At 38.7% G+C, this 12,826-nt stretch overlaps 1 protein-coding gene across 1 annotated transcript in view; it reads left to right on the plus strand.

The window, feature by feature from the left end:
* The window catches only part of LNPEP (leucyl and cystinyl aminopeptidase), a 108,940-nt gene extending 97,095 nt beyond the window's left edge, over positions 1 to 11,845 (plus strand). The window contains exons 12-18 of the mRNA XM_074952894.1: positions 1,256 to 1,439; positions 2,166 to 2,322; positions 2,954 to 3,138; positions 3,576 to 3,737; positions 4,952 to 5,092; positions 5,800 to 5,881; positions 7,025 to 11,845. Coding sequence (XP_074808995.1) covers positions 1,256 to 1,439; positions 2,166 to 2,322; positions 2,954 to 3,138; positions 3,576 to 3,737; positions 4,952 to 5,092; positions 5,800 to 5,881; positions 7,025 to 7,156 — 1,043 coding nt within the window. The 3' untranslated portion in view covers positions 7,157 to 11,845. The remainder of the gene's footprint in view (positions 1 to 1,255; positions 1,440 to 2,165; positions 2,323 to 2,953; positions 3,139 to 3,575; positions 3,738 to 4,951; positions 5,093 to 5,799; positions 5,882 to 7,024) is intronic.
* The last annotated feature ends 981 nt before the right edge of the window (positions 11,846 to 12,826 follow it).

A 12,826-nucleotide genomic window follows, 5' to 3' on the forward strand; every position in this document is an offset into this window, starting at 1 on the left:
CTATCAGAGGCTCGTTCACCTGCACATCCACCAATGTGATATATGCCATCATGTGCCAGCAATGCCCCTCTGCCATGTACATTGGTCAAACTGGACAGTCTCTTCGTAAAAGAATAAATGGACACAAATAGATGTTAAGAATTATAACATTCATAAACCAGTCGGAGAACACTTCAATCTCTCTGGTCACGCAATCACAGACATGAGGGTCGCTATCTTAAAGCAAAAAAACTTCAAATCCAGACTCCAGCGAGAAACTGCTGAATTGGAATTCATTTGCAAATTGGATACTATTAATTTGGGCTTGAATAGAGACTGGGAGTGGCTAAGTCATTATGCAAGGTAGCCTATCTCCCCTTGTTTTTTTCCTACAAATCCCCCCCCCCCCCCCCCCAAGATGTTCTGGTTAAACTTGGATTATTGCTGTGCACATTGTAAGATGAGCTATTGCCAGCAGGAGAGTGAGTTTGTGTGTGTGGTTTTTGGAGGGGGGTGTGTGTGTGTGGGGGGGGGTGGTGAGAGAACCTGGATTAGTGCTGGAAATGACCCACCTTGATTATCATGCGCATTATAAAGAGAGGTTTCAAAGAGGGATGGGCTATTACCAGCAGGAGAGTGTGTTTGTATGTGTGTCGGGGGGGGGGGGAAGGGTGAGAAAACCTGGATTTGTGCTGGAAATGGCCCTCCCTGATGATCACTTTAGATAAGCTGTTAGCAGCAGGACAGTGGGGTGGGAGGAAGTTTTGTTTCATGGTCTCTGTGTGTATATAATGTCTTCTGCAGTTTCCACGATATGCTATGCATCCGATGAAGTGAGCTGTAGCTCACGAAAGCTCATGCTCAAATAAACTGGTTAGTCTCTAAGGTGCCACAAGTACTCCTTTTCTTTTTTCTTTTTACGAATACAGACTAACACGGCTGTTACTCTGAAACTAGTGGAAAATGGTGGCCCAGTTATTTTGCTTAGCCTGAATAGGAGGGGAGAACAACCCAGAGTTAAGGGGCCTTCACACACAACACCATGCTGACTGCTACTCCTTTTTATGACAGGGGAGCTTCCAGCTCCGATTCTATCTCTGGTTACAGCTTGAATAGTATAGATGGGAAGAGAAAGGACCTCCTGAGTAAGCTGGGTCCAAACCATTTAGTACTCTAAACACTCAGAATTAGAAAATAGGTTTTTAAAATGTTCAATATTAATAGCATAACTGTGTGGGTGTCTGTGTGTGTCTGTCTCTCTCTCTCTCTCAACTAGCTACCATTGAACTTCAGGAGGAGGTGGAATGGGTAAAGTTCAATGTGGACATGAATGGCTACTATATAGTGCACTATGCTGAAGATGACTGGAATATTCTAATTAACCTGCTGAGAGATAATCTCACTGCTCTGAGTGCCGAAGACCGAGCTCACCTGATCAACAATATCTTCAGTCTTGTGGGGTAATTGATACAGGGGGGGAGTACAGCTTTTTTAATTTTAAGTTCATGCAAGACAAAGGATTATACTTAAGGACATTGCGGAGATAAATGCTTTAAAGATACTTTTGTTCAGTATCTGCTATCATTGATTGAGTTTCAATGATAAAAATTCAGATATTGATTTCCATTCATTTAATGCCATCATTCATCCCTTTGTATTGTAAAGGACACCTGCTAGTTCTGTTGGCATGGAGGACAACATGTTCTTTTACAAGTCTGAGAGAAATGCCTTGTGATTTTGTCCTATCAAAGGGAAAGTACCTTTTATGCTCGAGATAAGTAAACTAGTTGCTTCTGACACAAATGTTTTAATGGTTTACTTTCATCATGTACCGCTCTGTTGGCTCTGCAGCTGGAATGAGGCTGAGAATTCTGGGTGGCCTTTCAGTGACTGCTGCTTCCTTAATCTGAGTAATTTCACTTACTTTCAATTGCCACCATGCTGCACCTTATTTTAATTCTGCCCCTTAATCAAAGGCATGATTGTTGCCATCATTGTTATATTACAAGAACAGTAATACTTTATATATTTTTACTTCCATTTGCTTCCAACTCATGATCTAGTTCTTTTTTTTAATTAGTATTGTAGCCTCACAAAGGTAGATGCCATCCTTAAGATTTCATTTTAGCAAGAAATTCTTTTTCTGAGTCCATTTTAATTCCTTTTGTGTTCTTTGATCTTTTTAGTATAGGAAAGGTGTCTCTGTTGAAGGCCTTTAATCTGCTTGATTACCTAGTGAAAGAGAACCACACTGCACCAATCAGTCAAGCTCTGTTCCAAGTGACTCTCATCTATGACCTCGTAGAAAAAAGAGGAATGCAGCATCTTGCAGCAAGAGTAGTGGTATGTCTTCCTCTTCTCTATCAGTGTTTGAAATATTTTCCCATAACATCAATTCACAACTGCGGTCTCTGGTTAGACTCTGATGGACCAACATTCAGGAATCTCATTGGCTTGTCTTTATATTTGTAAGGCTATTCTGTCTGTCTTGAGTAATAAAGGTTAATAATTACTCTGAGGCAGGGACTGTTTTCTTGTTCTGTGTGCAGCACCTAGCACAGTGGGGGTCCTGGTCCATGACTGGGGCTCTTAGGTGCTACTGCAATAGATATTCAATAATAAAAAACTATTTAAAATCCAGATCTTTTCCTGCTATAGAAATGAGGAGAAAACACCCTTGTTTTCTATTTCAAAAGTTCTTGAAGCTGACTCATATGTCTATAACCTGACAGTTTCATCCAGATTGGGACTAGAGGACTAACATTCAGATGCAGAGAGTATGCTTAAATCTATTTACACTCACTAGCCATGCGTATGGTAGTCTAATTTGGTGTATCTTAAACTGGGAGGAGTCAGAAATAGGGGGTGGTCTACACAATCTTACACCCTCCCATTAGTTGTTTATCTTGCTTGTGAATTCCTCTCTGAACAATGTAATGTGTCTTGGTATTGCTTGCTGTCTTTCACCATCTAGGGCAGAGTTAAAAAGCTACTTGGAAGCAAAATTGATCAACAGACTTGGACTGATGATGGGACCATATCTGAACGAGAGTTCCGGTCTACTGTGCTCGCCTTTGCCTGCTCCCATCACTTGGGAAACTGTAGCACCACTGCCACCGAGCTGTTTAAGGAATGGAAGGCTTCCAATGGCACCAAGAGGTAAAGCACAAACTAGTCTGAGCATGTTCTGTTTATGTATTTCTGTCACTTCTCCACCATTGTTTTGAAGAAAGATCCTAATTAGTCTTGGCCACCAAAGTACAGAGACTATGCTTCATTCAGCAGTTTTTACTGCATTTCCTTTGAATATAGTATGGCATAAAACAAGAGGAACTATATTTTAGAAATTAAAACCTGGTATCCACAGTGTTGTTGAATGTGACTGCTATGCCTACTTGATAATTCTGAGTGAGTAATTCTTGAGAATCTGAATGATGCCTCTCTGGAAATGAATTCATCTGATCCTACAAAACTACTATTATACCAAATTAAGTGCAAAAGACATCACCTGTGCTATTTGCCTAAAGCTTTTATGTGGTGGTTTCTTCCATAGTGTCTCATACAGGACTATTCTTGTTTTGTAATTTTTTTTATAGTCTGCCTACTGATGTTATGAAGACTGTATTCACAACAGGAGCAAAAACTGACGATGGCTGGGAGTTCCTTCTACGCATGTACATGTCTTCAGTTTCTGAAGCTGAGAAGCACAAAATGCTTGATGCTCTAGCCAGCACAGAAGATATTAGAAAACTGATCTGGTATGAAAATGCCAGAAGATTGTGGTGGTGTAATTGTGTTGTTCCCAGAATATGTGAGAGACAGCGGGGGTGGGAGAGGGGGAGGGAAGTGAGGTACTTTTATTGGACCAACTTCTGTTGGGGAAAGAGACAAGCTTTCAAGCCACACAGAGCTCTTCTTCAGCTCAAAAGCTTGTATCATTCACCAACAGAAATTGGTCCAATACAAGATTTTTTTACCTCGCTGTCCTTGTCTCTCTCAAAATATTATGTAATGCATAAACTTAAAAAAAAAAAAATTGAGGGGAAAATCCACATTTCCCAAGAAGCACTTAAAATAACTGACTGGTTTTCTTACATTGGCTAAACATAGTGCTAGGAAGACATTTTTTAGTAGGCTTCTGCTTATTAAAGCAAAATGTAGGCAACATATCAGGAACAGGATTCCATATAATCAAATGCAAAGGTCCTGATACTGTGCTCACTTATGCTTGTGGAAATCATTAGAAACTCCCTAGAGGTCAGTGTAGTTACACTGCTTGGAATGTATAGTGAGAGGAGAATCAAGCTTGAAAGCTTTGCACTCTTGGAAGATCAGTGTGGAGTTGCTTTAGATCAGAAATACTCTGAAGCCTTCCAAGTACAGGCCTGTTTCATAACAAAGAACCAAGAGTTCAGATAGCATTTGCTTGCTGTGTGGATGAAATCTTGAACTTGCTTTATGCAGGAAGTTAGAGCCACCTTATCTCCAACATCTACAGCCATTATATGTATGTTCACTGACCACTTCAGAGGACTGTCCAGAGGGTGTAGCAGAGACAGTGGAAGGTTTCCATGACTGCTGTGCTGTGGAACTAGCGTAGTTTCTCATGATGACCAGTGAATTTTGTTTTCCCCTTATGACCATGCAAAAGTCACTGAGCCCCTGGCATTTTGATGGCAATTAAATGACTCAAATGGGCATTGAACATATTCTGTACTTCATGGGATTGGGCCCCATGTTTGGCATTTGCAAACCAAAGGTAAATAATGAAATTTGCAGTATTGGCCCTGGTAGTTACCTTAAGAAACTAGATGTAGTCATCTGTAAAAGATAAGAAAATATATCTGTAAGTAGCCTCCAACCTACCATATACTCTGTTCTAATTGGCTAAGTAACCTATGAGAGCCACTGCAGTCTAGCTGTGAAATGTTTGTATAGTAGTTTTGAGTTGACTGGATCTGTTTTCTCTTAGGTTAATGCAAACAAGCCTGGAGGGAAACCTCATCAGGGCACAGGAACTTTCGCATATCATAGCAACTGTCAGCCAAAGTCTGCCTGGGCACTTGTTGGCCTGGGACTTTGTCAAAGAGAACTGGGAAAAGCTTATACGGAAGTAAGTTTGTTTGTTTGTTTGTTTGTTTGGTCTTTAATTATTAACATGAAGGTGCAGGTGCAGCATTTGTGTGCATGTATTTTTTCAACTGCAAAATAATAGACTGAGCTAACTTTGAATAAAATTTTCAGAAGTTCCCAAGTCCCGTTCTCTTCCCCCCCCCCCCAAAAAAAAGTGGTTTAGGTGGTTAATTCCTATTGTTGTTTGCACCCTTCCCCCCTGGTTCAGAAAATATTAACCTGTCCTTATTAAAGGGACAGTGATGTGAAACTATTAGTGATGCATGTATTGTTCCTTCATTCCATGGTGAATAATATCTTGTATCCACAGTGGTCTCTCAGTATGCTTTGAAACAGATTGAAAAATGTGTTCCTCCTTTTGGAGACACTGAAAGTTTTTGTGTGCGTGTGCATGTTTGGGGAACCGGTCTTCAGAAATATACTTGCTTTTCTGGGAGCATCACAGCTTGTTGCAAGTGTTACAACTTTAAGCTGTTTTCCCCCAAAAAAGTGTTACTATATGATAGAATAACTCAATGTGATGATCAGTATCAAAAAATTCACTTAGTGGCTTTGTTTTGTTTTGTTTGAAAATTTTACCCTTTTGGTGCTTGAAGTCTTTTAAAAAAGCACGTGAAGTGCTCTTGCTTCATAAACTGGTTACCACAAGTTACTTTTACTTCCTTATTTTTTTCTTCCATATTTCAGGTTCCACTTGGGGTCATTTGCTATCCAGAATATAGTTACCATGTCAACCTTTCAGTTTTCAACAGAGGCCCATCTACTTGAGGTTGGTGGTGTAAAGTACTATTTCCTAAATATTAGCTTCCCCCTCCAAAAAATTGTGTGCACTAGCGATTGATATGGTCATGTACATAGTGCATTTCACCATAGATTTAAAGATCCTTTTCAGTAGTGTAAAACTATTAATATCCTTATTTGACACATGGGAAAATAGTCCCAGAGAAGTGACTTACCCAAGGTTACATAGAAAGTCTGTGGCAGTGCTAGGAATGTAACCCAGCAATCCTGACAGCGTGTTCCAATGGGCAAGGTACTAGAGACTATCGCCCATGTTAGAGGTAATTGTTTGGCTCAGATTGTATGAACCTAGCAGGCTGCAACTTGATCGTGTCAGTAGGAGACTGAGCCAAAGGTGGCTTTGTTTTTCTGATTCCAGGACCGCCGACACTATCCAGGTCTATGGTGTATGATAGAGCAGCCTAAAGGTCACTGCATTTTACTTTGGCTGTCAGCAGCCCTAAAAGATAATTCTAGCAGTTGAGGATCAGCCAGTTGCTGAGGTGCCACAGCTGTCTCCCCCTTTTCCTTACCCACACCTTCTACTCCAGGGGCTTAGAAGGACAGAAGGTGGCATAGAAGCCACTACAGCTTCTACTGTAGACTGTCAACTTCTAGAGAAATGGCTAAAGGTTAAAATCTTTAAAGTTGCCCAAGTGAAAACATGTGTGCAAAAATACCTGTACACAGAATTTATTTTCTTATGCTTTAGCATTCACGTACTTCGTTGTGTCAAATGCCGCCGTGATTAGTTGATTTTCAGTGTACCAAAGATAGAATCGTTTTAGGCAATCCCATTTGTCACAAGAACAGAATCCTTCTCCAGAAAGCTAGTTCATTTCTGAGTGCTGTATGATTACAACTTGATTGTGCTTTGAGTGAAAGGTAGGGATTCCATCAAATATACAGAATTTCTTGTTGAATTTTGCTGAAGCTACACAGGCTATTGCTGCAGTTCCCATGAGCTGTAATCACTCTATTTGCAGCAACCCTCTTGTGTGATTTGCTAACTACGTGAATGTGGATCATTGGTACTTTGTGCTGGGCATGGAGGATGGGCAGGTGGCACACTCTTAACTTGGAAACTGCCTACGTTTCTCAGCCTGAAATGTACATTTTCCTTACTCTGCAGGTTAAAACTTTCTTTGAGTCCAAGTCTGAGAAGATTTCTCAACTTCGCTGTGTCAAGGAGGCTATTGAGACAATTCAGCTGAATATTAAGTGGATGGAGAAGAACTTAGTGACACTGCAGCAATGGCTGTAGAGAACATAATGCCACAGAGAGCGTGTGTGTGTGTTAGCCATTAAGAAAGCTTGTGAACTGTTGCTTTTGCAAAAGCCAGGGTGAAACCAGGCATCGCTGCAACATTGTTTGCACTATTAGGGGTTCTAGTTAGCTCAGGGCACATCTCACCTAAGTTTGTTTTTCTTTTGGTCATTTGTGGGCCAGATGTAGATGTTTATTTATTCTGGAACTGTGTTCATCTATAGACCAAACAGTTGCATAAATAACTAATAAGTACAGTAACTTTATATTTGAAACGCCCTGTCATTTGAAATCCTGTCTTATCGTTCTCAACACTGCGTAAGTATTGAAAAAGAGAGCAACAAGGGGAAAAAACTGCCATGAGAGATGCTTTTTCTTTGCAGAGCGCTGGCTAATCAGTGTTCTTTATGCAAAACTGTTGGTAGCTTTGGGTTTAGCTTTTGATGATCAAAGTGTTTTTTTTCTAGACGTTCTAAAAACATAAGAATATACAGCTATTATTATAATATGTATTTTTGTCTATTAAGTGGCTACTGATGATATATGAAAAGAAAACAAAGCCAAATAGCAAATATGAATGTTTTAGGAGGGGGAGAGATTTTTAGAAGCATCTCAGTGACTTGGGAGCACATGTCCCACTGAAAGTCAGTGGGGCGTGTGCTCCTAACTCATTAGGCACTTTTAAGGGTCAAACTTTCAATTGCCAGACTGAATTATTATTGTTTTGTTGATGTCTGAGCAACAGCCCCTACCTTCCCCCTCAAAAAAAAAAAAAAGGCCATAGGAAGTTGCTCCAGACTAGTTCAGATGGTGAACTGACTCCTGATTGACTACTGATCCTTTGCACCATTCCTCTTTGCTGAGAGCCTGCATTTGGTACATGTGTGTCAGACGTTTTGTTTGGGTCTTTATATTCTTCACTTAATGTTTCAGTATCGCTAGTATAATTTGTGTACACCGCTTACTCTGTAATGCTTTCTAGGTGTAACACAGCAGTGGGGAACTTTTTGTCTGTATTTGGATGGTATCATGCAACAACTATTGGGGACAAAGCCTAACACTTATTCTGCGAACAAGTGCTCTAAAATCTGGCATGCTAGGCTAAAAGGCAAGATAGCCACAATACAATGTGCCTTTTTTTTCTAAAGCAATTCACATTTAAGGCCCTTTTTGAGGCCTGGTGTAAACACAGAGTTGTACCTCCTTAACTAAAGAGATGATTTTTATACCTGTTTAGTTAAAGTGGTGGGGAGAGAGAATGTGTAAATATTCTTATGCCTGTCTAAAGCTGGCTAACATCACATTAGTTTGCATCAGAAAACTTTCATGTACAGCCAAACTGATATAACAAGTTTTAAACCAATGTAAGAGAATCCAAACAAACAAATTGAATCAATTAATAAAATGGATTTAAGTTAAACCAGTGCAAATTTTGTGCAGAGACAAGCCCTGAGAAAAGTTTTTTCTTCAAAAGGTGGGGAGACTATTTTCAGTCATAATCAGCCTTGGCTTTGAATTTGTTACCATTTTAATACAGGCTCCATTTAAAAAAAATTTTATAACTTTCACCTGCAAATTGTGGCAGTAATGTGCATGAGATGTAGGTAGGTGATTAGTTAAAACTGCCTAGTGAAAATTATAGTATTTGTTGGCTTTTCATCAGTAGGTATGTACTAAATCATTTAAACTATGCAGTTTCATTTCCATATTTTGTGCTTCTCCAACTAAAGTTTGGAGAAAAATTTCCTCAAAATTTGCCAGTAGTTTACTTTAAAAATGAGTTCTGCAGTTCTAACCTTGAAAAAGAATGTTACTCCTCCTGGGTGCGCAAAACACCCTGTCAGCCAGTGGAAATGCATGCATTTTGTATGTACTGAAAGTGGATTTGTACACCTCCTCAGTAATTGAATTAGATGTTATCCTAATTCATTGAGTTCTTTAATCACTTGTATTAACTGCATTGTGCAGTGATGTGTCGTCCCCCCCCTCCCCCCAGCTACTGTGTTTAGTTACATCTTTGTATATTTTTATGTGTTTATACCATGTGTTTTTTTTCCTTTTTCCATTTCTCTGTTCTTTTTAAAAAATTTCCCCCTTGACAACAGCAAAGGTGATGGATATCAAACTTTGTAGAGTGAGAACTAATAATAATTTCCTCAATTCCAACTCTGGGATTTTAAGAATGTTCTACCCTTGACCTTAAACATGTTACTGGTAATGTAATCTGTATTAGGAAATACCATGCACCTCCATTTTAGAGTGCAAAATACGGTAAAAACTGAAAAACAGAGTTTGGAAAATCATGGCTTTAAAAAACCAAACAACCAACCTAAGGTTTGTTTCATTTTGCCACTCAGTGCACTGAATTTTTCACCTTTTTTTGCTATTTAAACATGATTCATGTTTTCAATATCACTTGTCCTTCTGTGGAGTTCATACTATGTACCTGGGAGCCAGCTTCTAGTGATGTCAAGGAAAAGCTTCTCATTGAATTCAGTAAGAGTTGGATCAGGCCCTGATACTGAAAAGCACTAAGAACCCTCATTTCTTCCAGAGCTCAGTGGGAACTGAGGAGAATTGGTGCAGCTAACTATCAAGACACATGTCATGTTTTACATTAAATAAGTGGCTCTTACCAGTTCTTTTGTCTTCCAGTCAAAAGAAACACACACATTGCAGGAAAACACTTCTTGTTATGATTCCATAATAATTTACAGGCAAACGTTATGGAACAAGAGGCTGTGTAAGTCTTGGGCTATTGTCTTTATTTTGTTTCTGAAGGAGAGGCAAGTTCCACTGAAAAGCTACTAGACAAACACCAGTCACTTGGGGCCACGTCCCGCACTGTGAAATCAGTTTTGTTTAATGTTTGTTTTAGTTGGAGTCTCTCAGTTTAGGTCCAGTGAAACACCTTAACTTGCCATCTTCGAAGCTTTTGTGCTACTGTAGTCTTGGTACTTTGTAGTGATTTCAGTTGTAAATAATATTAAACTTTGAAGTCTAAAAACCTAATTTGAAAGAAACCATGCATTACATATAGCTACGTATTTTGTGGGTTTTTTCCCTAACATTTCACATGTAAAATTAGCCTAACGGGGGGGAAAAAATGTGCTAATGAATGAGGTTTTTTTAGCTTTATCCCTGGAAAACAGAGAAGTCTGCATGCTGATGTATCTTTGATTTTATTAAAATTGCAAATTCATTTAATGCTAAATCCTGCATTTACTTTATCATTTATGAGTTTTTGGCTTCTTAAATTTACTCCATAGTGTGGAAAGGATCAGGATGTGAGGAGAGAAGGAGCCTGAAATGGATCATATGTGGCTGTTTAGAAATGATTGTAGCAATCTTATCTGCCTTATGGATTATTATTACAGTGACATGCAAGATCATATGCTAGCTGGAGATTGGAATAAAGGGAGGCCATGCTTTTTTTCTAGTGGGACAGTAAAACTCCTGTTCCATATCTGTGGGGTTTTTTTTGGTTTTTTTGGGTTTTTTTTTTTTTACTCTTTAGGCTAGAGGTGTTAGTGCAATTCATATTCTGCTGGAGGTCAACAATACTTCTGTTTCCCACACCGCTTTGAGTGGGGTAGCAATTTGTAGTATTCCAGTGGCTTTCATTTTTATATATTAGACCACACACGATATTCCAGTTGCATTCCCCATCTTGTCCCCCTTCACATTAACTAACAAAGTGACTCAAATTTTGTGAGAAACACTATAACTCAAATTCTCAGTCACCTATTTCAAGCCTTAGTTTGCTCTCTTGGATGCATTTCTCCTTCCCAGTCATTTCAGCTAATTTCTGCAAGCACATTCTCATCCTCCAAATGTTCACCTGCCTGCTGGTGGGAAAGCTGAAAACACCAGTCGCTAGAGCAGCCTTCCTCTGAGGCAAATTGTAGGGGCACTGTGCTAACGTAGGTGGAAATTGGAGAGATTACAATTTTCCAAATTTGAATATGCACTGTGGATTCCTTCATGCATTGAAAGTCACATACAGAATTGTACTTCAGCATTTACCCAATCTGACATCTTTCAATAACGCACTACAAAAGCAAGGTTGCATATGCTTCTGTAAGCAATGATACATGTTGTAGTAGGCACTTCATTGAATCCACTCTAAATTTTAGTTTATCAAACCCTGCTTTCATAAAACACCTGCATGCACCTTTTCTAGAATACTAGTGCATTGGCAATCTGAAGAGCTCACTTTAACTCTAGGAGTGGTATTCATTTTTTACCTGGCCAAAGAGATGGCTTTTGCCATAGAAATATTTACATTTCACCTGCTCACTGCATCTTGGAGCATTTGATGTTGGGCATGCGTTGTAAAAGTAATGCTTTAAGGAACATGGTAATGGCCTTCATTATGTTGGGTGTTTTTTTAGCGACCATATGCTGCAGGAAGTCTGACCCTTGAAGTGAATCCTGCTTTATGATTGTATTTCTTTCACCTGTTCTATATTAGATGGACCATTCCTTTTCCAACTGATTGGCTCTCCTCTCTTCCCCCTCCTCCTTCCCCGCCCTCTTGAAGATGTTGTCTTTCATTGCACTCTGAAATTTAAAACAACGCTGCCTCACTAACCATACACTTTTGTATGCATTTCATGCATCGAGGCTTGTATGTTGGCTTTCTTTGTATATTTCTGAATCCGGTTTCATGTAGTTAATTCACTCCATCACATGGTAAATGTTGTTCTCTCTCATTTGGCTAAACTGTATAGAACAAAATGCTTGAGTAAACTTACTTTTACATTATTTTATTGGTTTTTTTTAATTAAGATGCTACTAAATGTTGGAAGATTTGGTTACTTTTTTTAATGAGGCATGGATTCACATGATTCCTGGAAAGCTTTAAACGGATGTAATTTACCACATTAAACTCTCAGGTCATATTGCTAAAGAATTTAAACCTCTAGTTTTTCTGTTGTTTAAACCTGCTTCTGAAGTAGAAATAGACTTTTATTCGTGATAACTTAGTTTTGATCAGTGAGAGGCAGACATCTTTTTTTGAGTTGATCATAGTGGCATTTAGCAAATTGCAGTAAAATATTAAGAAAAGGTAGGAGCTTGAATGGATTTAAATACATGAAAGTTTGGATTGAGTTATTAAAGATCAATAATATTTTCTATTCAACAAAGTAGGGAAATGGAGTATTCTGAGAGCAAATTGCATCAAACTACTGCTAAACTTGCAGTCAGACAAGAGCCCTATATTCCAGTCTTTATAAAGTTAAATAGCCCTGAAGAATGATACCTTTCAAATTATTTTGGAAAAGTTAAGTACTGTAAGGACTTGTAAAGGGAGAACACTTGTATATTTCTAAAATACTTAAAATATAAGTACAATGTACAATCACATGTGTGAGCTTTGGGTGGTGAAATTCTAGGTTGTACAATACTTGCCTTTGGGGGAGGTTGGAAATCGTGTGTATGTGTATATATGTATAATGCATACACATGCAGATCTGTTTTATTTTACTTGTAAAGGGGAGAAAGCTTATTTTCTTTATATTTCAGATAAACTTGTTTGCATATAACTGGCACTGATGAAAAGGCATGTATACAGCAAACACTGTTGCTTTTGTGAGATGAAAATAAAGTATTTAAATACAAATTGCTCTTTCTTTTTTGTGACAACTATACCTCATTAGTGTG

Source organism: Natator depressus, chromosome 5, assembly GCF_965152275.1.
Source record: "Natator depressus isolate rNatDep1 chromosome 5, rNatDep2.hap1, whole genome shotgun sequence".
NCBI lineage: Eukaryota > Metazoa > Chordata > Testudines > Cheloniidae > Natator > Natator depressus.